Below are 26,103 nucleotides of genomic sequence, written 5' to 3' on the forward strand. Positions count from 1 at the left end.
CAAAAACACCCCATGTTCTCTCTCTCTCTCTCTTTTTCACCTAAGAAGACAAAGGAACCAGCCTTTTGACTTTGGGAAGAGATCCTGACCTGAGAACAGAGCTGGTGCCAGGCATAAGCAGGTGAAGCAATTGCTAGGGCTCCAAGAAGCTCAAGGGGGCCCCCAAGAAGCTGAAGGGGGCCCACTAGTCACTTTTTATTTATTATTATTGGGGGAAATATTCCTGCTTAGGGGCCCCAATGGGCTAGCACCACTTCTGCCTGAGAACTTGGCCAGCCATGTTGCTGGGACCCTGCGGTGAGGATTTTACCTTGAACCAAGTCTAGCTTGTTAAGTTTTAGCTACTAGGAAGCATTTTATCTTTATTTCTCTTGTAACCATTTCTGACTTTAATACCTTATTAAGTACCCACTTAAAACCAACTTGTTTTATTTTTAATGGAAACGAATCCCGTGTTGTGTTTAAACTGAACTGTTTTGTCACTCCAGTTAGAGTAGAAAGCCATTGAATCTTGACCCCTTACAAGGGCAATGGGCCTTTAATATCTGAACTGTCCAGGAAAGGGCTGGACAGTGCAGAGCACAGGTTTTGGGGAAAATTCAGGACTTGGAGTGTGTTGGGGTCACCCTGCTAGTAGTAACCCAGGCTGGTGGATCTGGGGCTAACTGCACTCTGCCCCCATCCATGGTCTGCTCATGGGCCCCCGTTTACATCTCAGGCCTCCACCTGTCATCTCCCTATGAGTAAGGACCTATGCGCTTCATCCTCCAGATTGGGGTTTTAGGCTGCAGTCTCCATGCACTTCACGGTGACTATCCAAGCAGGTGTGTCCAGCGCCTGCTGTTGTCTTCTCTCCCTGGGTCTATAACAGGGTTAGCAATGAGCAACCAGCTTTCACAGAGCACAGTCCTTTTATTTAGGACAAAAACATTACAGAGGAAACCTACACAGTCTACATGAAGGCTAGCTTCCCAGGTGTCACCAATCTTCCACATGGAGATCCTGGCAGGTTCCAGGCCTTTCAACCTGTTCACCAGGGATGCAATCTCATGTCAATTTGAGGAACCAAATGAGGGACTTGAGTCAGTTCACACACACCCCTTATACCAAAAGCCTGTTCTTGGTCTGCTGGATCTGAGCCAGTCTATGCAATTCCCCCTGGTGCTGGGGTGGGACTTCTCTGGAGTTGTTCACCTGTCCGGGCATTTGCACTAATAACTCGTCTCCCCACTGATTTTAGCTCCTCCATGAAGCTCTGTAACCCTTCCCCATGGAGGTAGAATACAATTCCTAGTTCCCAAAGACACAGAGAACACTTATAGAGATACATGTGTACGAATAAGCCTGGTGCCCACAGTGCACATCTCAGTATACTTCCAAGATCTCAGATCTGTGTCACTAATAAAAATGTTCTAAAATACAGATTTTTTGGGGGGGGGGAAGGTATTCTGGGCAGGTGGGTGGGCAGGCAAGGGTTCCCCTACAGTATTTGCAATCCAAACACAACAGTATGGGACTCCTGCAGGAGACCCACAAAGTGAAGCCAACCAGTCTAGTTTTGGTGTCCAAGCTGAGTGAACAGCAAATCTAACAAATGCAACAGTAAAAACACTGCAGATAATGAACTTGCTTCCAAACTGAGGGAAGAGGCAGTGTTGCAAACTCACAGTTTTACCATGAATCTTGTGTCCGATGTTGTATGATTGAAGATGACCATGTATATCATTGTTGCTATCGCTGTCGTACAATTGTACTAAATTATGATACAAAGTATGTAATGTAAGGTGTAAATGGAAAAGTTACACTCAGTCAAGTATGATTATCCTGGCAGGAGGATGGACTAAATGACCTCCTGAGGTCCCTTCCAACCCTGATATTCTATGAAATCCATGTATCGTCACTATATCTGAAGTTATGAGTTTTGGCTATGTATTTGTATCTCAAATGTGTTTACTCTTGGGGTGTTAAGAGCATGTGATGTGGACATGTGACCTCTGACTCCATCTTTGTCAGTAACTTTCTGTATGCAGGGGCTGTGGGCTTTGTTTGGGACAGTAAATTTCCATGCACATAGCAGAGGATATAAGAGACACCTGAGACATCTCCATTTTGCCTCATTCCTACTCCAATTCTCTGGATTGTGGATTTACAACTAAATAGAGTATTTTGAACTATGGACTGAGGCCCTTCCAATCTTTCGGAAGTTACCAGAGAGACTTTTGCAGACCAGCAGACTGTTCTATCACTGCTATGAACCTGATCTATGAACACTGAAAATCATCTATATGTATATGATTCTTTAACTATTGAATACACTCTTCCTTCTTTTATTAATAAATCTTTAGTTAGTTTACTAAGGATTGGCTGACAGTATGATGTTTGGGTAAGCTCTGAGATACATACTTACCTGGGGGTAAATGTCTGATCCTTTGGGATTGGGATTGGTAGACCCTCAGATATGGTGAACTGGGTTTTCAGTAACATCTCACTATATTAGACAAGTGGCTATTCTCTGACAGGAGGGATGTAAACAAGTATTTACAATTCACCTGTAGGACAGTTTGCAGAGCACGTACGGAATGGAATGGCCTAACCCCATGACCTAGCAAGGGTTTTTCTAGCACAGAATATAAAAAGAGTGGGGAAAATGGCTCTGGTCACCTCTCCTCTCTCACCTCTACTGATGACAGCAAGATTGTTTGAAAGACAAAGAGCCATCACTGAAGTGGGGGTAGTGGTCCTAGCTGGAAGGTTTTCTAGTTAGTATGGACTGCTGAAAGCTTTTGGGTGAGAAACAATTTTTTGGTTTCAAATCTTATTTAGCTTGGTAAAATTTAGAAGATAGTGTGTGTGTTTATCTTTAATTGGTTATGGTTTTATTACTTATAATCCATCTTTCTCCAGTTAATAAACTTGTTTCAGTGTTTTATCTAAACCAGTGTGTTTTGGCTGGAGTGTCTGCGGAATCTTTACTCAGGTTAACAAAGGCTGGGGCATAATAAATGCTGACTCTTCTTCTACACATCATAATTCTGTTCTTTACTATAGTTTCAATCAATTTGCCTGGTACTGAAGTTAGGTTTACTGGTCTGTAACTGCCAGGATTGCCTCTGCAGCCTTTTTTTAAAACTGGTGTTACATTAGCTATCCTCCAGTCATCTGCTACAGAGGCTGATTTAAGCAATAGGTTACATTGCAGATCTCCCAGCAGATTGAGGGATGTGATCATTCCCCTCTATTCGACATTGGTGAGGCCTCATCTGGAGTACTGTGTCCAGTTTTGCGCCCCACACTACAAGAAGGATGTGGAAAAATTGGAAAGAGTCCAGCGGAGGGCAACAAAAATGATTAGGGGGCTGGAGCACATGACTTATGAGGAGAGGCTGAGGGAACTGGGATTGTTTAGTCTGCAGAAGAGAAGAATGAAGGGTGATTTGATAGCTGCTTTCAACTACCTGAAGGGGATGGATCTAGACTGTTCTCAGTGGTGGCAGATGACAGAACAAGGAGCAATGGTCTCAAGTTGCAGTGGGGGAGGTCTAGGTTGGATACTAGGAAACAGTATTTCACTAGGAGGGTGGTGAAGCACTAACATAAGAACATAAGGCCGTACCGGGTCAGACCAAAGGTCCATCTAGCCCAGTATCTGTCTACCGACAGTGGCCAATGCCAGGTGCCCCAGAGGGAGTGAACCTAACAGGCAATGATCAAGTGATCTCTCTCCTGCCATCCATCTCCATCCTCTGACGAACAGAGGCTAGGGACACCATTCTTACCCATCCTGGCTAATAGCCATTTATGGACTTAGCCACCATGAATTTATCCAGTCCCCTTTTAAACATTGTTATAGTCCTAGCCTTCACAACCTCCTCAGGTAAGGAGTTCCACAAGTTGACTGTGCGCTGCATGAAGAAGAACTTCCTTGTATTTGTTTTAAACCTGCTGCCTATTAAGGATGGAATGGGTTACCTAGGGAGATGGTGGAATCTCCTTCCTTAGAGGTTTTTAAGGTCAGGCTTGACAAAGCCCTGGCTGGGATGATTTAGTTGGGGATTGGTCCTGCTTTGAGCAGGGGGTTGGACTAGACACCTCCTGAGGTCCCTTCCAACCCTGATATTCTATGATACATATCACAGTTGTTAGTTCTGCAATTTCATATCTGAGTTCCTTCAGAATTCCTGGGTTAATACTATCTTGTCCTGGTGACTTATTCATGTATCGATTTGTTCCAAAACCTCCTCCACTGACCCCTCAGTCTGGGACAGTTCCTCAGATTTGCCACCTAAAAAGAACGGCTCAGGTATGAAAATCTCCCACAGCCTGTGTTATGCAGGAGGTCAGGCTAGGTGGCCACAAGGGTCCCTCTGACTCTGTAGTTTATGAATCAGTGCTGGGCAGAGCTGGCATGATCTTCAAAGCAGGTCAGGAACCATACGGTACCTGGCAATTCCAGCTTGCTGCAGCCATGAGCATCACCGACCACAAGTGTTCAAAAATCATGAGTCGGGCCTCCCAAATAATGACATTTTAAAAAATAATAAATGCTGGTTCTGTTTCTTTGCTTCTGGTTTTTGAGTGTTTAGGAATCATGTTTTCAAGCTTATTGTGATGCTGGCAGAGCAGGTACTGGCTGATGCCAAGTCCCCTAGGCCTCAACTGAACAATGACAAATACACAGCTGAAACCACTCATGCTCACCTATGTGTTAGTGTTGTTAATCTATGTATTAGAGTTATACACATGTGCTTGGTATTTAGGCTTTATGTGTATTAATCTCACTTACATCATCTATACCCTGTTTTATAATGTGACATTATATGTTTGCATTGTAATCCTGTAAGTCATCATTGACTATCAGGGTTGGAAGGGACCTCAGGAGGTCATCTAGTCCAACCCCCTGCTCAAAGCAGGGCCAATCCCCAACCATTTTTTGTGCCCCCAAATGGCCCCCTCAAGGACTAAACTCACAACCCTGGGTTTAGCAGACCAATGCCCAAACCACTGAGCTCTCTCTCCCCCACATCAAACAGGAAAGACACATTAATCAATGTACAATGCTGGCTTCCTACACAAGGTGTTAGATCCTGCCCACCAAGAAGGCCCGGAAACCAAATGAGCCATTGTGAAACATGAAGGAACAAAGACTCTGTTAACTGCATTCCTCCTCTCCATTACCCATGAAGAGGAAATGAGTGCATGCACTCACCCATCAGCTTGAACTCTGGCAGGGGGGTGAGGGGAGGGAATAAAAATCCCTGAGAAGAAGAAACTGTGTCTCTATGTGGCTTGGACTTTGGGAGGGCAAGATTTCTAAGCATAAGCGAGGGATCCCCAGCTGCTTAGTCTGGGTTAGCCCTAAAAGATATATGGAGCTTGCATATTACAGCAGTGCCTATCAACTTTTGGAAGCTAAGACTGTAACTCACCTGTGGGTGTGGGTGTATGTTTAGCTGCTCTAACGTTCTAAATGACTCATTTTTCTTAGCTGATAAATCTTTAGATAGTTTATTATAGGACTGGCTACAATAGTTGTCTTTTGTTGTGAGATCTAAAGTGCAATTGGCCTGGGGTAAGTGACCCGTCCTTTGGGATGGGGAGTAACCTGAATATTGCTGTGATTTTTGGTGGAAGGGACCAGCTATCACACAGGCAGGCTCACCTGGGCACCCAAGGGGACTGTCTGTGACTCCATGTTAAGGCTGTTATAATGCTCAAGGAGTTCACAGTTGATATTTGGTTGGTGAAATATAAGTACAGAACTCACTGCCAATTTGGGGTCTGTGCCCTACTTCTTAACAGGTTGGTACTCACTCTCCAGCCACTCCAGACACTTACTTCTGCAGCCATGAGGGCTGTTCTGTTCTAGATAGGTTTTGATACCATGTCCATCACCATAGCATCTGAGCATCTCCAGTAGTACATTAAGCAACATGACTAATAGATCTGTCCCATTTTTCTGTTCTCATCCTCTCCCCGGAGGGAGACGCAGTTCCAGTGGAGAGTCTTGCTTTGGTGGGTTGTCTCCTTTTATTAACTGTTATTATGATCAGTATACTGTTGCTCTGTGTATATGCTAAAGAAGACAAGGTCAAAGAAATGTGCCTTGCACATGGAGCAGAAAGTGGTGAGGTTTGTGATGGTCCTGTGTTCCTGGGTGTAATGGGGTGCACTCACCTCTCATGAGCGCCCCCTGGCCGAGTGTGTGCACCCTTTCTGTGTGTGTGTTTGTGGTGAGTCTTCGGTGACTCAGCCCTCCGGCTGAATCATCGCCAGTCTGAGAGATAAAAGCAAAAGCAACAAGTCCAACAGGGGCCTCTCTCAGTGTCCTCCGTAACATCTCTCTCAAGCTGTCCTTGCTCTGGTATAGAGCAGTGCCCTGGGGCTCCCTCCCTGGAGGCAATGTCTTTGCCCTCTTAGGGCCTCTCTGGCTGCTGCTCTCTAACTCCTACGGTTAAATTCCCCTTCTGGGGTGTCTTAACATCCAGGCGACTTTCCCAGTGGCTGGGGGAGGGGCAGAGGGACCTGAGCTCGCACTGGGTCCCAGCCCAGGGACCCTATAGATAGCAGCCATCTGCCCTGTCCCTTTAAATAAACATTGTTGCTACAATTCCCTGGGCCACTCCCCTGTGGCTCCAGCACACTCTTCACCCTTACCTGAGGGCCTTGTCCTGGTGGAGTCCCAGCAGCCAGCCTGGAGCTCCTTCACATTCCCCTCAGCCTCTGCCAGCACTGCTATGTCTGAGGTCCTGTAGCTCTTCAGCCAGCCAGGCACACCCTCCACTCTCCTCCAGGACTAGAAAGGTATTGAACTCACAGGGGCTCTGCAGCTCTTCTTATACTAGCATGCTGGGCTCTGATTGGCTGCTTCCCACACAGCCACTCTAGGCAGCTTGGAGGACCTCTCTACTGCCCTTTTCTGGGGCAGGGTGTGGCAGGGCCACAAGGCCTCCAGCAGGGGGCCTCAGGGCCTAGTCAACCCCATCACACTAGGGGTGTTCATTGCAGAGTCTTGACTTGAACCCAGAGAAGGTCCTGGCCCCCACACAGACAAGCTTTACTCTTATTGTTGAGAGTATATCAGAGGAGTAGAATTATCGACCATGGTCTTTGTCCCAGAGCTTTACGTGATCTTTTAGATACCCTGGTCACTTTGAAAATAAGGACTGGGATCCTGAACTTGATCTGAAATTCTCTGGGGAGCCAGTGTAGGAAGGGAAGGACAGATCTGATGTGCTCCCAGTGTCACTAAGGAGACATGTTTCAGTGTCCTGAACTAGCTGGAGTTTTTCAAGTGCTGAAGGCTTCATGCCCAGGTATAGCCCATTGCTGTAGTCCAGCCAAGAGGCGACGAAGGCATGAATAACTGAGGCCAGGTCTTCGTCCGCCAGGATGGGATGGAGTTTCGTAGCCAAGTGGAGATGATAGATAGCTTTACTTGTGGGTGCTGCTATGTGAGAGCTCAGCATCAGAGAGAATGGTCTGAACTGACCAATTGTGGCTGTGTATCTTCAAATAACAGAGACTGCACTGTAGCTGCAAGCTCTTCAAAATGCTTTCCTCTGCCCACCAGCATCACCTCTGTCTCATTCAGGTTCAGCTTCAACCTGCTGTTCTTCTTCCAAGAGGGGATCTCAGCCAAGCTTTGTAGTTGTATGTGGCGAAGGAGAGGTAGGGCTGTCTGTCATCTGCATGTTGCTGGCACTTGAGTCCATACTGTCTGACCAGTTTCACCTAGCGGTTGCATGCCAATGTTGAAAGGAACAGAGAGAGAATAGATCCTTCTGGGACTCCATATGTAAGGGGTCCAGCAGTAGAGGTGCAGTTTCCCATCACTACTCATTGGGTGCCTCTCCCCAGGAAGACCTCAAACCAGAAGGCTAGAAACATATATTTTTAAAATGGAAGCTAAGATTCCCACTTACTCACAACACTCGAAGAGCTGAGGCATTAGGAAAAAGCCCAAATGATCACAACACTTGGGATGAAATCATGAAACCTGGATACACTGACCATACCTCCCCACCTTATTTTCTGGGGCTGGATGCGGGTGGTTGCTAGCTCAGGAACTGGGGGTTTCTCAGCTGGTTAGACCCAGCTGCTCTCCAGCCTCTGTATGGTGCTTGAGCAGTCCAAATGGATGAGAATGCAGGAGAGATCCTAGGCATTAATTTCTTTCCCAGTGATACTTCTGTCAGTTAGCGGAGTTTCATGCGTTCCCAGTGCCGAGGCATGCCTCAGTCATCAGGCTTCAAGCCCTGTGCCTCCTGCAACATGGTTATGCCTTTGAGCAACCCACACTCTAGTTGCCTAAAGTGCTTGGGTGAGGCGCACAGCGGGGATTGCTGTCAGATCTGCTGGGAACAGAATCCTCATATGAAGAAGGACCAGGAGGCCAGGCTACAGTTCCTATGGATGGAGGTGGTGCTCAGACCTTCCTCCGAGCCAAGCCAGTCCGACTCAGCACTGAATACCTCAGTGTGAGTGAGGAGCGCTCCTCCTGCTGTACGGGAGTCCCAGCACTGTTCGCCATCCCCAGTGCCGAGAAAGAAGCACAGAAAACAGCTGGCCAAAAGGGACAGTGAGGTACCAACCCCATTGCGGTGCCATCCATGCCAGAGGTGTTTGCTGCAACCAGAGACCTGCTAGTGCTCTCGGTACTGCTGTCACTGGCAGTACAAGAGTTGGTGGCGCTAGTGCTGGCAGACAGAAGGGAGCATCTGCCATTTGATTCCAGACTGTGCAGTACCATCTAGGGGGAAACCAACCTTTCTGGCCCGACGCAAGCTTCTCTGCTCTGGCACCGATCTCCGACACGGTAGGAACGGCTCCTCCATGGTCTTCAGAGGAAGGCTGTTGTTGGATTCGGAGGTTGGGTCGCACTCCTCTCATCTGAGGAGTTGCCCCACTACTGCTCCAGTTGTCCCTGCCCCGTTGTGGACCCTGGCACAGGAGTGCTATAGAGCGCTTGGCCTAGTAGTCACTGGCCTATGCCAGTGGCCATTTTGGAACTCATGGGGGTTTCCCCGATGTCAGGGCCCTATCCAAGATGTTTAATGGCCTCTATAGAAGGGTGCCTCCATCCCATCAGGCAACCCCTGATTCAGACTCTGGTACCGAGGCCAGTGCCGAGCTTCAGGATCCAGCTCTGTGGAATCCTGTTGGTGCAAAAGGGGAGGAGGACGGCCCTCTGCCAGTGCAGACCTTCTCTTCCTCAGATGACGCTGTGTCGGGGCGGGCATGTCATCTCCTCAAGATGACCACAAGGCCCACCTGGAGCTGCTGAAGAGAGTGGCCTCAAACTTAGGCTTACAAGTGGAGGTAGTGAGGGACCCCTCCCACAGCCTAGTTGGCACCGTGACTGCAGCAGACCTGTGAAAAGTAGCCCTACCTCTCACTGAGGCCATTATGGACCCAGTGAAAGCCCTCTGGCAAACCCCTGACTTCTTTACCCCATCTCAAAAAGGGCCAAGAGGAAGTACTTTGTGCTTGCCCAAGGCTATGAGTTCTTATACTCACCCCCTTTAGGTGTCTGGTGGTGTCCACAGCCAAGAAAAGGGCAGGGCCTGCAAGGGGTGACTCCTAAAGCAAAAGAATCCAAGAAACTAGACCTTTTCTGCAGAGAAGTTTACTGTGCTGTGAGACTGCTGCTGGGCAGATACGACTTCAATATGTGACCTTTAAAACCTCTAAGGATGGAGATTCCACCACCTCCCTAGGGAACCCATTCCAGTGCTTCACCGCCCTCCTAGTGAAATAGTGTTTCCTAATATCCAACCTAAACCTCCCCCACTGCAACTTGAGACCATTACTCAATCCACCTCAAGGTTTCTCATGTTCCAGGAGCACAAAATGAGCTGGCAGATTGCCTCAGCAGGTCTTTCAAGTGGTCCCTTCACCTGGAAATCATGAGGGATTTTTTCAAGAAGCAGAGGACTCGCTGGATAGACATGTTCGCAGCCAGACACAACAGAAAGTGTCACCAGATTTGCTCCCTATGAGGCCACAGCCCGGGTTCGCTCATGGATGCCTTCTTGCTCCCATGGACAGTGAACCTATTCTATGCTTTCGCCCATCCCGCTTGTGCACAAGGTCCTACTGAAAATCAAACAGGATCAGGTGAGGGTCATTCTCATAGCCCCAGCTTGGCCCTGTCAGCACTGGCTTGCCACACTCCTGGGCCTTTCCATAGTGACTGATTCCACTACCTCTACTTCCAGACCTGATCTTTCAGGACCACGGTTGACTGCTCCAGCCAAATCTCAGCAGCCTCCACTCAATGGTCTGGAAGCTCCAATTGCTAAATAATGCAGAGCTGGCCTGCTCGGATCAGGTTTGCCAAGTCCTATTAGGTAGCAGGAATCCCTCCACCAGGCTACATACCTCTCCAAATGAAATGGGCTTCCCAATGCAGAATCTCGCCCACGCAGTCATCTCTGCAGGGCGTTCTTGAGTATTTGTTACACCTGAAACAGCAGGGTTTAGTGATTTCATCAATTAAGGTCGACGTTGCAGCAATTTCAGCATTCCATCCCTCGGTGAATAATCAGTCCATTTTTTCACATGAAATGTCCATCCATTTCCTCAAGGGCCTGGAGAGACTATACCCCCAAATATGAGAACCTGTCCTTCCATGGTCTTATCAAAACGTATGGGTCCCCCATTTGAGCTGCTGGCAATGTGGCCATTGTCATACCTTTCACGGAAGGTGGCCTTCTTAGTGTCCATTAGGGTCTCGGAGATCCACACCCTCGTGTTGGAACCCCCATGCATGGTCTTCTTTAAGGATAAGGCGCAGCTGCGTCCTCATCCTGCCTTCCTTCTGAAGCTGTTTTCTCAATTTCATAGTAATCAGGCAATCTTCCTGCCAGTTTTCTACCCAAAGCCACACATGAATAGGGAGGAGCAACATCTTCACACTCTGGACATTAGATGTGCCCCAGTGTTCTACATAGAGAGGACCAAGCTGTTCCGTAGATCCACCCAACTCTTTGTAGCGGTAGTTGACAGGATGAAAGGCCTCCCCATCTCTGCTGAGAGAATTTCATCTTGGATCTCATTGTGCATTCACACGTTATGAGCAGGCGGATGGTCTGCCACCAGCTATCCTGACTGTCCACTCCACAAGGGTGCAAGCATCAGCAGCAGCATTCCTGACCCAGGCCCCTATGCAGGACATTTGCAGAGCCGCAACTTGGTCGTTGGTGCATGTTTTCTATTCATTGCGCCATTACTCAACAGGCTAGGGATGATGCCAGTTTCAGTCAAGCTGTTTTACAGTCAGCATGTCCATGAACTTTGACCCCACCTCCCATGCTACGGCTTGGGACTCACCTCCAGCGGAATGGACATGTGCAATCACTCGAAGAAGAAAAAATAGTTACTAACCTGTCCGTAACTGTTGTTCTTCAAGATCTGTTGCACATGTCTGTTCCACGACCCACCTTCCTACCCCTCTTTTGGAGTTGGACGGAAAAAAAGGGACTAAGAAGGTGCAGGGTCGTTTGAGCCCTTTATACTGGTGCTATGAGTGCGCAGCCCCACAAGGCGCCAGAGATGACCCAATGGGTACCACCGAGGGAAAAATTTCTGGCAGCTGTGCTCAAGGCATGCACAGACCTGCAGTGGAATGTGCCACACCCCTTGAAGAACAACAGTTATGGGAAGGTTAGTAGCTGTTTTTTCTGCCTGATGCAGCCTTGTAGCGTGGGGCTCCCCCAACTGGGTTTAAGCAAAACAGTCCTTGACTAGTGTTTTGTAGCATGGCTATAGGTAGTACAGTTAGTTCTGTGTTTGTTCTGTACCTAGCACAGTGGAGCCCTGCTCCATGACTGGGACTTCTAGGTGCTATGGGAGTATAAATAAATAACCATGGTAACGCTGTGACATGAACAGGCTGAAAAGCCAAGGCGACACTTAGAAAGGGAGGCACAGAAGACAGGCTGTGTGCTCACTAGAGTTCCCTCTAGCCCTCCCACACTTTCAGGAGCCCACAGCTGATTGCCTTGTGATATGTTGTCATGCTGTCACTAGAGGGTGCTAAACAGTGACACTCCATATTCATCTAGGACAGAAGTCCCCAATCTGAGGAGTGTGCTCCTCTTAGGGGCGTGGAGGAATGTTTGTGGAGGTGTTTGCGAGGTGTGGTTGGGCCCTGTCCTGCCTCTGGTCCCGGGGATTGGCTGCCGGCCCTGCACCCGGGGATCCATGCCCAGGGCCCTGGCTGCCAACCCCACGCTTGTGGCCCTCTGCCCAGGGCTCTGCTCCTGGCTGCATCTGCCGTCCCTGTGCCTGGGACCCTAGCTACCGGCATCAGCTGCTCCTTCCCCCAGGCTGGGCCCCTTTACCCCTGTTTGTGTCTCCCGCTCCTGGCTGGTGGGGGGCGGACAGAGGTAAGGGGGGCACAAGATGAAAATTTTGGGGACCACTGATCTAGGATTTTGCACAGAACAGGGGGCAAACCTGCCAAAGTTTAGAATTAGCCACAACCTGAACCCGTCCCACTCACTGTAAAGAGATTCTGCCGTTCCACTGCTGCTAGCAGGGGTGCTGCCATTTCCTCCTGGAACTCTGCACCGGGGAAGCAGCAGGCTGTGCTTTCCAGAGCTAACCCCATCCTGCGATGCGCCAGCCCAGCCACAAAGAGCCAGAGAGCCCAACAAACCACGGACGAAGGAAACTATTTCGAGACTTTTCCCAAGAAATACTTCTGACAATGAGTCTGTGTTTGTGAAGTGGTTTCTTTTATCTGCACAATAATTAGATGCAGACCACACGTTCTCCAAACCAGATGTATGGGTTTGGAATTTAATTGGCACTACTGCCAAATGGAGGTTTCCTGCAGCAGTCGACAGTATGAGATGCAGCCACACTGCAGGGAGATTTTTTCCACAGCTATTTCAGTTGGAAAGGAGCTGCTACTTCCCTCTTTGCTCCCTCATAGCAGCAGGATAGAGCTATGGCTGGCCTAGTCATTAAAGCTAACAATCGCCTACCCAAACGCCACCAAGAAAGGTGGATGTTACTCTGAGCCATGCCAGGTTTGATGGCCCTGACCAGCCAATCTCACGTGCCCACACTGCAGTCCAAACCCATGCAGGTTGATATGGCCCAGACCCACCTCTCCAAAGGGGAGTAGGCTCAATGCCAGGCAGAAGACCTCTGTCTGTTTTGTGGACAACCTGAGCATTTTGCTTCATTTTGTCCATGTAAGGCCTGACCAACACCTCGATCAGGAAATGCCCCAGCTCTGACAGAGGGATCTGAGCTGGGCCAGTTTTCCTCCCCTCATTTGGCCATGCAGAGCCCACATCTGTCCACCAGGGCTTTTGCAGTGTCCAACCAACAGCCAACACCCCCGCAGATTCCACGTTGTCTACGGCACCCTGCCATGCTGGCCAGTGAAGAAGCACTAGTCGATTCCAAAGCCTCTACTGCATGGACTATCTAGCCTTGAATGAGGTTGCCATCTGGAATCGATACCCTTCTACTGCTCTCGAGACACTTCGCTCTGCTAAGATCTTTACCAAGCTGGACCTCCATGGAGCTTATAACCTTGTCTGTATTCAGGAATAGGATGAGTGGAAGACTGCCTTCCACACCCAGTTCGCACATTTTGAGTACTTGGTAATGCCCTTTGGATTGTGCATTGTTCTTGCGATGTTCCAACATTTAATCAAGGATATTCTTAGAGACATGTTGGACCAGATCGTTGTGATCTTCCTTGATGGTATCTTCTCTGACATCAAGGTCCTTCATGACCAATATGTGACCCGGGTCTTGGAAGGGCTCCACCAGAACCACCTTTATGCTTAATTAGAAAAGTTTGAATTTGACCAGAGCACAATCAGGTTCTTAGGATACACCATTTTGCCTGAAGGGCTGACTATGGATCCAAGTAAGGTATTTGCCATCTCCAAGTGGGCAGCTCCGAGGGACATGCAATAGGTATAATGATTCCTCGGTTTTGCCAACTTTTCTCCACCTGGTAGCCCCTATGAGGGCGCTCTTCCAGAAGGGAGAATGATCTGTCTGGTCTTCTGAGGCTCAATTCACCTTTGACCCAACTAAAGAGAGCTTTCACCATGACGTCCATCCTTGTCCATACAGATCCCATCCAACCATTTACTCTGGAGGCCAGTACATCAAAATTTCACCATTGGAGCCATACTGTCGCAACAAATGGGTCACATAATCAGCTCCACCCACATGCCTTTTATTCGCAAAAGTTAACCCTGGCACAAAGGAACTACAACATTTGGGATAAGAAGCTATTGGTGACCAAGGCAACCATTGAAGAGAGGCGTCACCTCCTGGAATGATCCTGGTGCAGGTCAATACTAGCCACAAGAACTTGCAATATTTCGGTATGGCTCAAAACGTAAATCAGCATCAGATCTGTTGGTCACTATTTTTTGCCCAATTTGAGTTTGTCATGACTTACTGCCTGGGTGCTAGAAATGGAAAGGTGGATGCCTTGTCCCTCAAGGATGACTACGTCAAATCTCACACAGAACCTCTTTTGAGTCCGTAAACCATCACATTTTGTCAATGGAACAGTGGCGAAGAGCCTAATGTCCATCATTTGGTCCTGGCTGCCTCATGACCCATTTGCTACCCAGATCGACCAGGCTTTGGACAATGCAAATACCCAGCCCAGCTCACATTTCCTCTACCATGGGGAACACATTTATGTCCCTGATGGTCTACCTTGACACAAAGTCCTGAAACTTTGCCATGATGCACCTCTCAATGGTCACTTTGGCCAAACTAAAATGTGGAGCTTAGTTTCATGGACCTTCTGGTGGCTGGGGGAACACTCTGTCAAGAAATACATTAGCTTTTGTGACCTTTGCTCCTGTATCAGAAACACACATGTGAAACCACTCAACCTTCTCCAGACACTGCCCAACCTGTCCTAGCCCTGGTCCACTGTGTCTCTGGACTTCACGATGGATCTGATTCGTGCTCGGTAGTGCACAGTGGTTGATCAAGATTGCACATTTTGTTCCTTCCTGCACAGTACCAACCACCTCAGAGACAGTCCATCTCTTTTAGAACATGTCTTCCAACTGCCATTGTGTCAGATCAAGGCAATTTATTGCGCACTTCTGGCATGAGTTTTTTTAAGCTCCTAAGCATAGCACTTCTTATCTCACCAGCGCACCATCCACACACTATGGACAGACAGAATGGGTAAATCAGATCCCGGAGCAGTACCTCCCAATTGTAGTGTTTGTCCCATAGATGCCTCCTGAAAAGTTCAATTCTGGGGCCACTACTTGGGACTGGGAGGAAGATGGGGGTAGTGGCGGAGCTGGGAGAAGCCCAGAGAAGAAGCGAGTGACTCCCCCTAGAGCCCATCTTTTCCCTGTGCCTCCAGCTGGGGTCTCCAATGTCCGGGCAGCTCTGCTTCTCAGCTCTGACCCCCCACCCCGAGTCCACCTCGAACTCCTAGCACCTCCAGCCCCTGCACTCCCCTGCCCTGTTCTGGACTGAAAGTCTCCTGCACTGACCCACCTCTGAGCACTCCCCACTCCTGCCCGAGCCTGGCACTGGCACCTGCTGGCTCAGAGAATGCTCTGCAGGGGAGGGAAAGGGGCCGTCTGGCAGGGGAGCACAGGTACCATAGCCACCGGCAAAGGCCTTCTGTTTGGCCTACCAGGAATCAGCTGTTCCTTCCTGTTCCAGCTGGCGGCCCTGCTACCTGGCTCCAGCTGGCCCTGGGCTCCTCTTAGCTCTGGCCCTTGTTCTCCCTGGCTGCGAGGCAGTCCCCTGGGTGGGGCACGCAGAGGCGGGTCAGCACGGGGACTGCTGTAGCAGGGAATGAGAAGGGGAGTGCAGGTGCTGGAGCCACCAGGAGCGGAGCTGGAGCCAGGTAGCAGGGCTGTCCTTCTATCAGAGCCCCCATTGGGGAGCAGGAATGAGCAGCTGTCAAGCAGGCCAAGAGAAGGCCCTTGTGGACTGGATTAGGCTTTCAGGGGGCTCTCTAGCTTCCTTGGGGCCTTCTGCGATTGCCTGGGTTGCCGGTGCCTAACGCTGCCACGAGTACTGCTGTTGCTTCTTAAATTGTCAACAGGATGACTGGGTCTCCCTGCTGCCTTTTGTAGAATTTGCCTATAACAATTTGGGCCACACCTCTTCCCAACACAGCCCGGTTCTATGCCAACTTTGGCTTCCACCCATGTTTCCACCCAGTGTTACCCATAGTTTCCTTGGTCCCTGCAGTGGTCACTTGGTCACCTACATGTGCTGCGCAAGGGTGAGCCCATCTGCCCACATGCGTGTGTACTCGGGCAGCTATCAAGTCAGGAGGCCAATACTTGGTCAGGAAGCCCCTAGGGGAAGCTGAGGGCGTAATGGCACCAGTTACTCAGCAGGTCGTACACTTTTCTCCAAGTCAGTGTCACTCTGCTGCTATGCCTGGTGAGGAGGTTCAGACCTGATCCCTTGTGGGCATCAAAGATTTCATGGCACTTGTAACAGCACGAGTTTGACCCTGGTGTTATGTTCTTCCTACCTACATTTCCCTGAGCTTCTGCTTGGCAGTGCTATCCCTGACGCCCAGGGCCTCTTTGCAGTGCATTGTTAGATGGACTTTCTGCCCAGAGGTGGCTGCACCCCCCTCGCTCCCCCCCGTCACCCTGCACTACAGGACGGCTGCACTGGCAGATGGCAAAGCTCTGGGGATTGGGCCCAAGCCAGGGGAGTGAAGGCTGCTAAGAGTGGCCATTACGAAAAACCTGTTTGCAATTACCCAGAGTTTTCAGAAATCTTTGCCTTTTTGGTTGAAATTTTCCAGGCTCAGTCTGTGTCTGAGGTCGAAAATGTTTGGAAAGTGTCTGCAAAAGTAGTTCAGTCACTGCAGAGAATGAGGGAAAATGCACTCCCCTGCTGTGGAAACATTTTATATTGATTTTAACCAGCTTTACTGTGGAAATGGGTGGGAGTGCACCGACTGGGGGCCCTGGCTGAGCAGCGGAGGGGAGGGGAGGGGTAGGGGTGGCTAGAGACGGGTCTGAGCAGAATGGAAGGAGGAGGAGGGGTGAGGGGGCTAGAGTCCTGGCTGAGCAAAAGTGCTCCCATTCGAGTTGGAGTTTTGTCATGGATTTGCAGATTCCAAGGCCAGAAGTGCCCATCCTGATCTAGTCTGACCTCCTGGGTTTACAGGGCAGAGAACCACCCAGGGATTCTTGCCCAATAACCTCTAGTTGAACCAGAGCAGATCTTTAGAAAGAGACCCCCCAGTCCTGACTGAAGGGCTCCCAGTTATAGACAATCCCCCATGTCCTTGGATAAATTGTTCCAATGGCTACTTCCCTTCACTGTTAAAAATCTGTGCCATGTTTCTGTTCTGAATTTGCCTAGCATTCGCTCCCAGCCGTCGGATCCCATTCTGCCTTGTCTGCCGGATTAACCAGCTCCTATGCCAGCTCTCATCTCCCTGTGTGAACAGGCCACTTGATGGATCTCCGAGCATTTGGCAATCACGCAGCGCAGTGCCCATCACGTAGATTTCTCATTGATCTGGTTCTGTGCCCTCCACTGGTGACTGCTTTGTGGGATAGCTAGGGAAAGAGCACACTCACTTCCTTGGCTCCTTGGATGATGGGCAAGGCGCCATTTCCAACCAGGTCGGGGAACACCTTGGTCTGGTTAAAGGGATCTTCCCTCTGCTGGCAATGCTGCATTTTCTCCTTCCTACCCCCAAATGCCGCCTTGGCCTAGGGGCATGAGCCAGAGGCTGAGAGCACTTGCATAGGGAGGATCTCAAAGCACTTTACAACCACTATTGCATGGTGCCTTATCATGTCCCTGCAGGGACTTCCCCCCAGTCTGCAGATGCTGATGCTGAGACACAGAGCAGCTATGAGACCAGTAGCATAGATCAGGGTAAACAGTTTCTCCGCTTCTCTTTCTTAGAAAGTGGAGTTTAGTTTAGGTTCATTTACACCCCCCACCCTTTTTTTTTAACCACTCCATCACGGGATGAGACCCCTCTAAGGTCACAAGAGTCAGTGTTGGGCCCAGGCTTAGCCCCTGATCCCCAGTGCTGCGCTTTGACCACAAGACGGTCCAGCTCTGGAACAGTCGGACACATGCTGTTTCTGCCACGTCCCTGCCTGTCTGGTGTACACTGAGTGGCACACGCCCAGGCAGGTGCTACACGTGTATCCCGAGTGGCAGTAAGAATCACTCCATGATCTGCCGTGTAAATAAAATAAGAGACCGAGCCAAGAGCTGTGACTAGGGACGGACGGTAACGCAGGCTCACGGGGCTCTGGCTGCAGCCCGACCTCTGGCAGAGCCTGACCTCAGTGGCTGGAATCTCCACTGAGCTCCTGCAGGCATGAGGGGGTCAGTGGCAAGAGGCTGACTGGCACTACCCAGTGCACGGCTGGGCCCATGCTGGAAGGGTCTATGACCCATCTAGGGATGGTGGGAGGAGCAGAGGCTAAGGCCATGCGCACACAAGCGTTGATATGGCCATGCTGAGTGCAGTTTTCCCATGGAGATGCCAGGGGAGTAGAGCAGGGGGCTCCGAACCTGCTCCCCACTCTGGGGCACAGGTACCTCGGTACCGCAGTGAGGACATGGTGGCCAGGCAGGCTCCCGGAGCGCACTCCAGCAGAACCAGCTCTTTGCCACTTTTCCTTTTCAGGCAGCAAGATAAATGCTGACCCTGCAGGGAGGTGACGTTGAGGGTGGGGATTTAAACGGGCCTGTCAGAGCCTGGCACTTTGAGGCCCAGGCACGCTGCACAAGGAGAGGGATCGGGACGCTTGCTAATGGGGCCATGGGTACAGCTGGCCCAGCAGCTGCTCCGCAGGGACACAGAGGCAACAAGGGCCCATTGTTACTGCTAGAAACTCTACGCCTGCCCTCCCTGGCTTCAGTGAACTCAGCCCATGTGTCGTATTAACAGATCCCTGAGAGCTCAGCTTCCGCATTGCACCTCCCTGCCCTTTGCTCAGCGGCTGCACCCAAGGGGCAGGCTAAGGGAGCGTCTACACTGCAACACAGGCCTGGCAGGAACCTGGAGGGATCACCTCGTCCAGCGCTGAGACAGGACCAAGTAAACCTAGAACAGCCCTGACAAGTGTTTGTCCAACCTGGTCTTAAAAACCTTCAAGGACGGGGATTCCACAACCTCCCTTGGAAACCTGGCCCAGAGCTTAACGATCCCTTTAGTTAGACAAGATTTCCTAATATCTAACCTCAATCTCCCTCGCTGCAGATGAAGCCCATTACTTCTCGTTCTGCCATCAGGGGACAGAGGCAACAATCCATCATCATCCTCTTTATAGCAGCCCTTAACATATTTGAAGACTGTTGTCAGCCTCTCCACCTCACTCTTCTTCTTTCACTACTAAACACGCTCCGTTTTTTAACCTTTCCACCTACGTCAGGTTTTGTAAAGACTGGGATGGTTTTGTCACTCTCCTCTGGAGTCTCTCCAATTTGGCCACCTCTTTCCTGACCGAGCCAGCACTAAAAGCAGAGGCTAGCCGCACCTGGATGAGCGGCGGGGAGGGGAGGGGGGGCTAGCCGGCCAGGTGCGATCCAGTCTAAGATCTTTGGTATGTACTCAGGACAACTTGCCCCTCCCACTGAGAGCTCTGCCATGGCTACTGTGCGGGGACTGGCACCTCCAGCTCCAGTGCAGACATACCTTGAGCCATCCTGGCTGCTGCTCAGTTTGTACGGAGTGTGTGACCTTTGCCAGGGGTGGGGGAGAGGACATTCTAGGATCTCTCTCCCAGGGGGGATTAATCTAGGATAGCCTCTCCTGGGGGAGAGTGTAGGATAGTGTCTCCCAGGGGAGTTTTCAGGCTACGGATGGTTTCCAAAACTCGAAGGAAATTTTTAATTTTTTTTTCTCAAATTTTTCCATCCCAAACCTGAAAAATCCCATGGCAGATTCCAGCTGAAGAGAACATGTTGCTTCATTGGACAGGCTGGGTGGCTGGGAGCCCGGCAGCTCCGGGATGGACGGCAGCGGCTCCAGGAAGGCCGCACGCTGGGCTCTCACTGTTGAGGCAAAGGCACAGACACTTACCCCTGAGCTTCCTCCTTCTTGCGACAGACACAGCAGCAGCAGAGCAGCGAGAGGAGGAGGATGAGCAGCAAAGCCAGCAGGGCCCCTGCTGCGATCACCCCCATCCGATGATTGGCCTCTGAAAAGACACACAAGGCACTCCATTAACGCGCTGCCCTGGGGATGGGTGGAGAGCCAGTAGCCCATCCCAGTCATGTCCCAGATCCTATGGGCTGGCCAGTCGGAGTGGGGAAAGAGGGAGGGAAGGCACCTCCCCTGTTGCCTACCCCTCCCCGCCAAACGCCAAGGCAGCTCAGACGCCCTCACTGAGTCCAATCACCAGCTCCCCCACCAAGCAGAGACCATGATAAAATCTCTCCCCAAATCTCCCCTTTGGGGGTGACAGTTTCTGAGCTGCCCCTCTGCCCCACACTGAGCCCTGGGGCTGCACCTCTGCCCCACGGTGAGCCCCAGGGCTGACGTCACTGGCGGAGCAGAGTCAGCATCAATAGCATCTGAGAGATGATAGGTAGGTGGGGACAGCCCTGAAAGGCCCTGAAAGTGAAGCCCAGCGGTTGGTGTTTGATACGGTGGAGAAGTGGGAACCAAGGGAGGGATGCAAAAAGAGCAGTCACACGGCCAAAGCAACGAGCCAGCATCATTTTGAGTGGAAATGAGTGGGGCAAATTGGCGAACACGTACAAGACATTTTAAACCCAGGGGCACCACTGTGATCATCTAGTCTGACGTCCCCTATAACACAGACCAGAGAATTCCCACACCCAGAGATCTGCCAGAGCAGATCTCTTAGAAAGAAGCAGCAAAGAATCCTGTGGCACCTTATAGACTAACAGACGTTTTGCAGCATGAGCTCTCGTGGGTGAATACCCACTTCTTCGGATGCAAGACTCGGATGTATTCACCCACGAAAGCTCATGCTGCAAAACGTCTGTTAGTCTATAAGGTGCCACAGGATTCTTTGCAGCTTCTACAGAACCAGACTAACACGGCTACCCCTCTGATACTCTTAGAAAGAGGCATCCAATCTTGACTTAGTCTGGGATTTTCAAAGGATCCTCAGAGAGTTAGATGCCCAATACCCATTGTAATTCAGGCCTTTATGTCCCTTTGAGAATCCCAGTGTTAAAGAATCCAAGTGACGGAGAATCCACCGCACCCCTAGGTGAGATGTTCAGTGGTTAATTATCCTCACGGTTAAAAATGTGTCCCTTATTTCCAGCCTGAAATTCTCTAGCCGCAGCTCCCTCCACTTACATCTGGGTCTGCCTTTGTCGCACAGATTGTTCATGGATTCCAAGGCCAGAAGGATCCCTTACGATCATCTCGTCTGACCGCTTGTATTACACAGGCCAGACACCTGCCCCACAATCATTCCTAGAACAGAGCTCTTAGAATAAAACATCTAATCTTGATTGAAAAATGGCCAGTGATGGAGAATCCACCACAATCCTTGGTAAATGGTTCCGATGGTTAATTACTGTCACCGTTAAAAATTTTCACCCTATTTCCAGTCTGAACTTGTCTAGCTTCAACTTTCCCCCACTAGATTGTGTCAGACCTTTCCCTGCCAGACGGAAGAGCCCGTTATTAAATATTTGTTCCCCATGTAGATAACTAAAGATTGTGATCAAGTCACCCCTGGGCCTTCTCTTTGTTAAGCGAAACAAAGTTCAATCACTTTAAGGCAGGTTTTCTAACCCTTTAATCATTCTTGGGCCTCTTCTCAGAATCCTCTCCAATTATCAACATCCTTTTTGGATTGCGGGCACCCACCCTGGCCGTGGTAGTCCAGCAGCGGTCCCACCAGCACCAAACAGAGAGGTAACATAACTTCTCTACTCCTAATGGAGATCCCCCTGTTGATACATCCCAGGATCCCGCTAGCTCTTTTGACCACCCCATCCACTGGGAGCTCATGTTCAGCTGATTAACCACCAGACCCCCAAATGTTTTTCAGAGTCACTGCTTCCTAGGCTGGAATCCCTCATCCCATATGTGTGGCCTACATTCTTTGTTCCTACATGTACATATTTACATTTCTCCATATTAAAATGCATATTGTTTGCTTGTGCCCAGTTTACCAATTGATTCATAGTGCTCTGAATCAGTGACCGGTCCTTTTTGTTATTTACCTCTCCCCCAGTTTGTATCATCTGCAAACTTTATCAGTGAGGATTTTAAGTTTTCTTCCAGAGCACTGATTGATAACGATGCTAAATAGCATAGGGGCAAGAACTGATCCTTGTGGCACTCCACTGGAAACACATCCATTCAACGACAATTCCCCGTTTACAGGAACATTTTGAGACCTACCAGGTGGCCAGTTTTTAATCCATGTAACGTGTGCCAGGTTCATTTTATATCGCTCTAGTTTTTTAATTAAAATGTCATGTAGCACCGAGTCAAACACCTTGCTACGTGAACACTGTATCAACCAAACCTGTAATCTCCTCCAAAGAAAATCTCAAGTTAGCTTGTGGCACAACCAGCACGTGGGTGGTCTGAGCTAACGGATGCAGCATGAGTCGGGGCCAGGCTACGCGTACACCAGGAGATCAGAGTCCAAGACAGGCCAGAGGGTAGATAGAGAATCAGGTGTCATGAGACAGGCAGGATCATGTTACCAAGAGACCAGAGTCAGGCAGTAGGAGCAGGTAGTTCGTGGGGGAGAGCATCCTAAATAGGAGAAACCTCATTGCACAGACAACTTCCTATTCCTCTGCTTGGTTTAAATAGAGCAGGGGACTGTCGAAGAAAAACTCAGTTCTCACTTTTTTTTTTTTGCAGCAAAAAAAAAATAAATTTATTATTATTTCTCCCAGTAATAGGAGAGGAGAGAGAGAGGGACACAGGACACAGGGTCAGGGACTCAACTGGTAAAAAAAAAACAGCAAGCCTTTATACCTTTTTTTTTTCAACAAATAATAATAATAACAGTAAAAAAAAAACAACAACAACATTTTTTTTATTATACATTTTTTTTCTATCTCAAAAAAAAAGAAAAAAGACTGCAAGACTGCACATTTGCAACTTCTAATAACTTCACAATCTTTCTTCTTTCTTATACTTTGCTTTGCTTCCTCACCAGGGTCACAGTTAACCTAACCTAACATAAATTCTAATCTCTTCAAAACCTTTCAAATTATTTATATTATTTACTGGCTTCCACAGGACTAATGGGGACTGCTGGAGTTCCACCAATCAGATCCCAGAACTGGAGTTCTCCATCAGTGTTGGGTGTGTAGTTCTGGAGGTCATTAAGAGGACCCAAGGTGACAGGTCAGAACTTATGGACTCTTAAGAGCCCTGTGTACCAGTGTTCAAGACCCATTGTCCCTGACAGCATCTATTTTCCATAAACCCAGGCTGATTGGCATTAATTACATTCCTCCCGTTTAGTTATTAATCGAGTTCTGCGGCAGCTGCTCCATTGTCTTGCCCAGGATTGATGTCAGGCTGACAAGCCTATAATTATATGGGTCATTTACCTTTTTAGAAATTAGCACACTATTCGCTTTCTTCCCGTCTTCTGGAACTTCTCCACTATTCCGAGACTTTTGAAAATCAACATTAATGGTACAGCACACTCCTCAGCCAGCTCTTTTAAAATTCTTAGATGAAAGTTCTCTGGAGCTGCAGATTTAAGCCATCTACTATCAGAAATCTTCGTCCCCTGCAGGCACTTGTAGGCTGTGATACGTCACCTCTTAATCTGCTCTTTATTAAGGTATATACAGTGATCTCCTTGCATCTCTCACTATAAGGCAGGTTTTCCCGATCTTGAATCATTCTTGTGGCTCATCTCTGAATCCTCTGCATTTAGTCAACATGTTTTTGAATTCTGACACCAGAACTGGATGCAGTGTTCAGTCATGGTCTCATCTAGCCTATATGTCACCTCCCTGCTCCTACCCAATCTTCCCTGAGAGTTCATAGGGCTGCTCCTAAGATCTGGGGATTGTCAGCAGAAGGACAGTAGTCAACACGTGTTTTTGAATGAGATTATGCAGACCAGGTTAAAGGGAGAAGGAGAGGCAACAACAAAGAGCTCTGGGGGACCCTCTGGGCAGGTAAGAAGAGGATCCTCCATCTGAAACATTGACAGAGTGATGAGAAAGGGAGGAGAGGACCTGGGAGAGGCAAGCAGTTCAGAACCCGAGGGGCGCACCATTCCAAGAAGAGCAGCATGGTTGATGGCATGGAAGGTGGCTGGCAGGTCGAGGGGGATGGAGCACTGGCTCTGGGTTTGGCCAGGGAGAGGACATTCTGGTGAGAGCTGTTTTAGTGGTGCACAGAGGGAGGATGCTGGGTTGAAGATGGCATTGGAGGAGACGAACTCCAATCAGCAGTTGCAGACAGCAGGTTCAATGAGCTTCGAGATAAAAGGGAGAAAGGAGACGGGGTGGCACTGGAGAGAAAGCATCTGCCACATTTCATGGGTCCCACAGGAAGAGGAATAATTTTAAACCATCTGTGTAACCAGAGACACAGGAATGAGCGGTGCTCCCACTGTGCAATGAGGCTGGTGCTGCTGTCTGCACTGTACGGCCTGGAATTTCCTGGCCCTGCAGGATTTCAGCTGGAGCACTCCATGCATTTCACTTCTTAACGCCACAGAATCGTCTCCAATCTAGTGGCTGCTACCGGGCTTGGCTGTGATGTGGTGGGCCTGATTCCTGGGGAATCCTGCTGGGGAGGAAGGAGGATGAAGGTGGAGCCAGCCAGGAGCCAGTTCCACTCCTGGCTCCCAAGGGGCCTTTCCAGCTGCAGGGAAGAGCTGAAGAGCAGCAATTCTCCAGCTGTGGCCCTTACGCTGGGGCTGGGGCTCTGCAGAAAAAGAGGAATCTTCCAGGCACTGGTGCAGGGGAGGCAGAATGGGCTGAGCCCCCCTGGCCTAGCAGATCCCTGACATTCTGTGCGTAATGGTGCACTGCTCCTGCTCCTACGCGTCTCTCTGATGGTGTTCAGACTGGTTCTGGTGCTGCTCAACCCATGGCCGTCTTGATCTCTTGTCTCAGGTTCGCCAGTGTTGCTTGCAAGGCGGCTCAGCCAGGCTTATCGGTCACTACCCCTTGGAGCATAGTCTCTATCGTCATTCTCTGGGGGTCCATCCTGGGTCCCCCGTGCCTGAGCAAACGTGAGATCTGGAGCCGTCTGGCCCAGCAGGGCTCAGTCCAACTGTGGCTTCTTTCAGGCTCCAAAGGGACCCTCACATGGGGCTTGAGGGAGACAGAAAAGCAGATCAGAGCAGGGAGCTGGAGCCAGAGGGCCCAGGTGACCAACAATGAGGATTCTTCAGCTTCCCCTCCCGCCCCTCCCCGTGCAAGGAACCGCTCTGTGCAAATTCCAGATGGGATGGTCCGCGCCAACCACTGGACTGACCAGAGTCCCCTGGGGGAGACAGCAAACAGAGCTGCTATCTCAGAGATGTGAACAACCCGCCGATGGGAGCGAGGGGGTGAGTAGGGCATTTGCTGGCAGAGCAGCACGGGGCCAGGCAACACCGAGGCCAATGGAGTCGCTAGACTGAACCTGGCGACTCTGGAAGAGAAGCGAGCAGGACACCCAGCCCGTGAGGAACTGGAACCTGAGCCGTGAGGCCTCTCGGGCAGCCAGCTGCACTCCCCCACCCGTGCCCTGCCCAAGCTGCTGGGAAACAGGAACCACGCCCTACTGGCTCTGGGCATCCCCCATTCCTCACATCGGTGCGTGGGTTTCAGCGCTGGATACGGGGGCTCAGGCAGGCCGCGTGCCTCGCCCCACTTCCCGGAGAGAATCAAAGGGAGCGGCACAGAGCTTGGCACAGCTGGCAGCCCCTGGCATGCAGAGCAGAGAAAGCAGCACCCCCGCGAGCTTGACTCCTCTAAAGGTGCCAGCTTCCAGCACAAGGGGGCTGACCCACAGCCCAGCCCGAAGCTCTCTGTGCAGAGGGCCAGGGGATGCTCCTGCCGATCACACTCCTAATGGACTCGGTGCTGCACAAGGCACAAATCAAGAGGCCCCTGGTTAAACCTCAGCCAGGTGACCGAGCGGGCTGGGGGACACAG

General features: G+C 50.1%; 1 protein-coding gene across 2 annotated transcripts in view; it reads right to left on the reverse strand.

Annotated features, from left to right (window-relative positions):
* The window catches only part of SCARF2 (scavenger receptor class F member 2), a 98,564-nt gene that overhangs the window by 22,082 nt on the left and 50,379 nt on the right, over positions 1-26,103 (reverse strand). For both annotated transcript variants that reach the window (XM_039505823.1, XM_039505821.1), the window contains exon 8: positions 20,057-20,174. In XM_039505823.1, coding sequence (XP_039361757.1) covers positions 20,057-20,174 — 118 coding nt within the window. The remainder of the gene's footprint in view (positions 1-20,056; positions 20,175-26,103) is intronic.

The sequence above is a fragment of the Mauremys reevesii genome, linkage group 18 (assembly GCF_016161935.1).
Source record: "Mauremys reevesii isolate NIE-2019 linkage group 18, ASM1616193v1, whole genome shotgun sequence".
In the NCBI taxonomy this organism is placed as follows: Eukaryota; Metazoa; Chordata; order Testudines; family Geoemydidae; genus Mauremys; species Mauremys reevesii.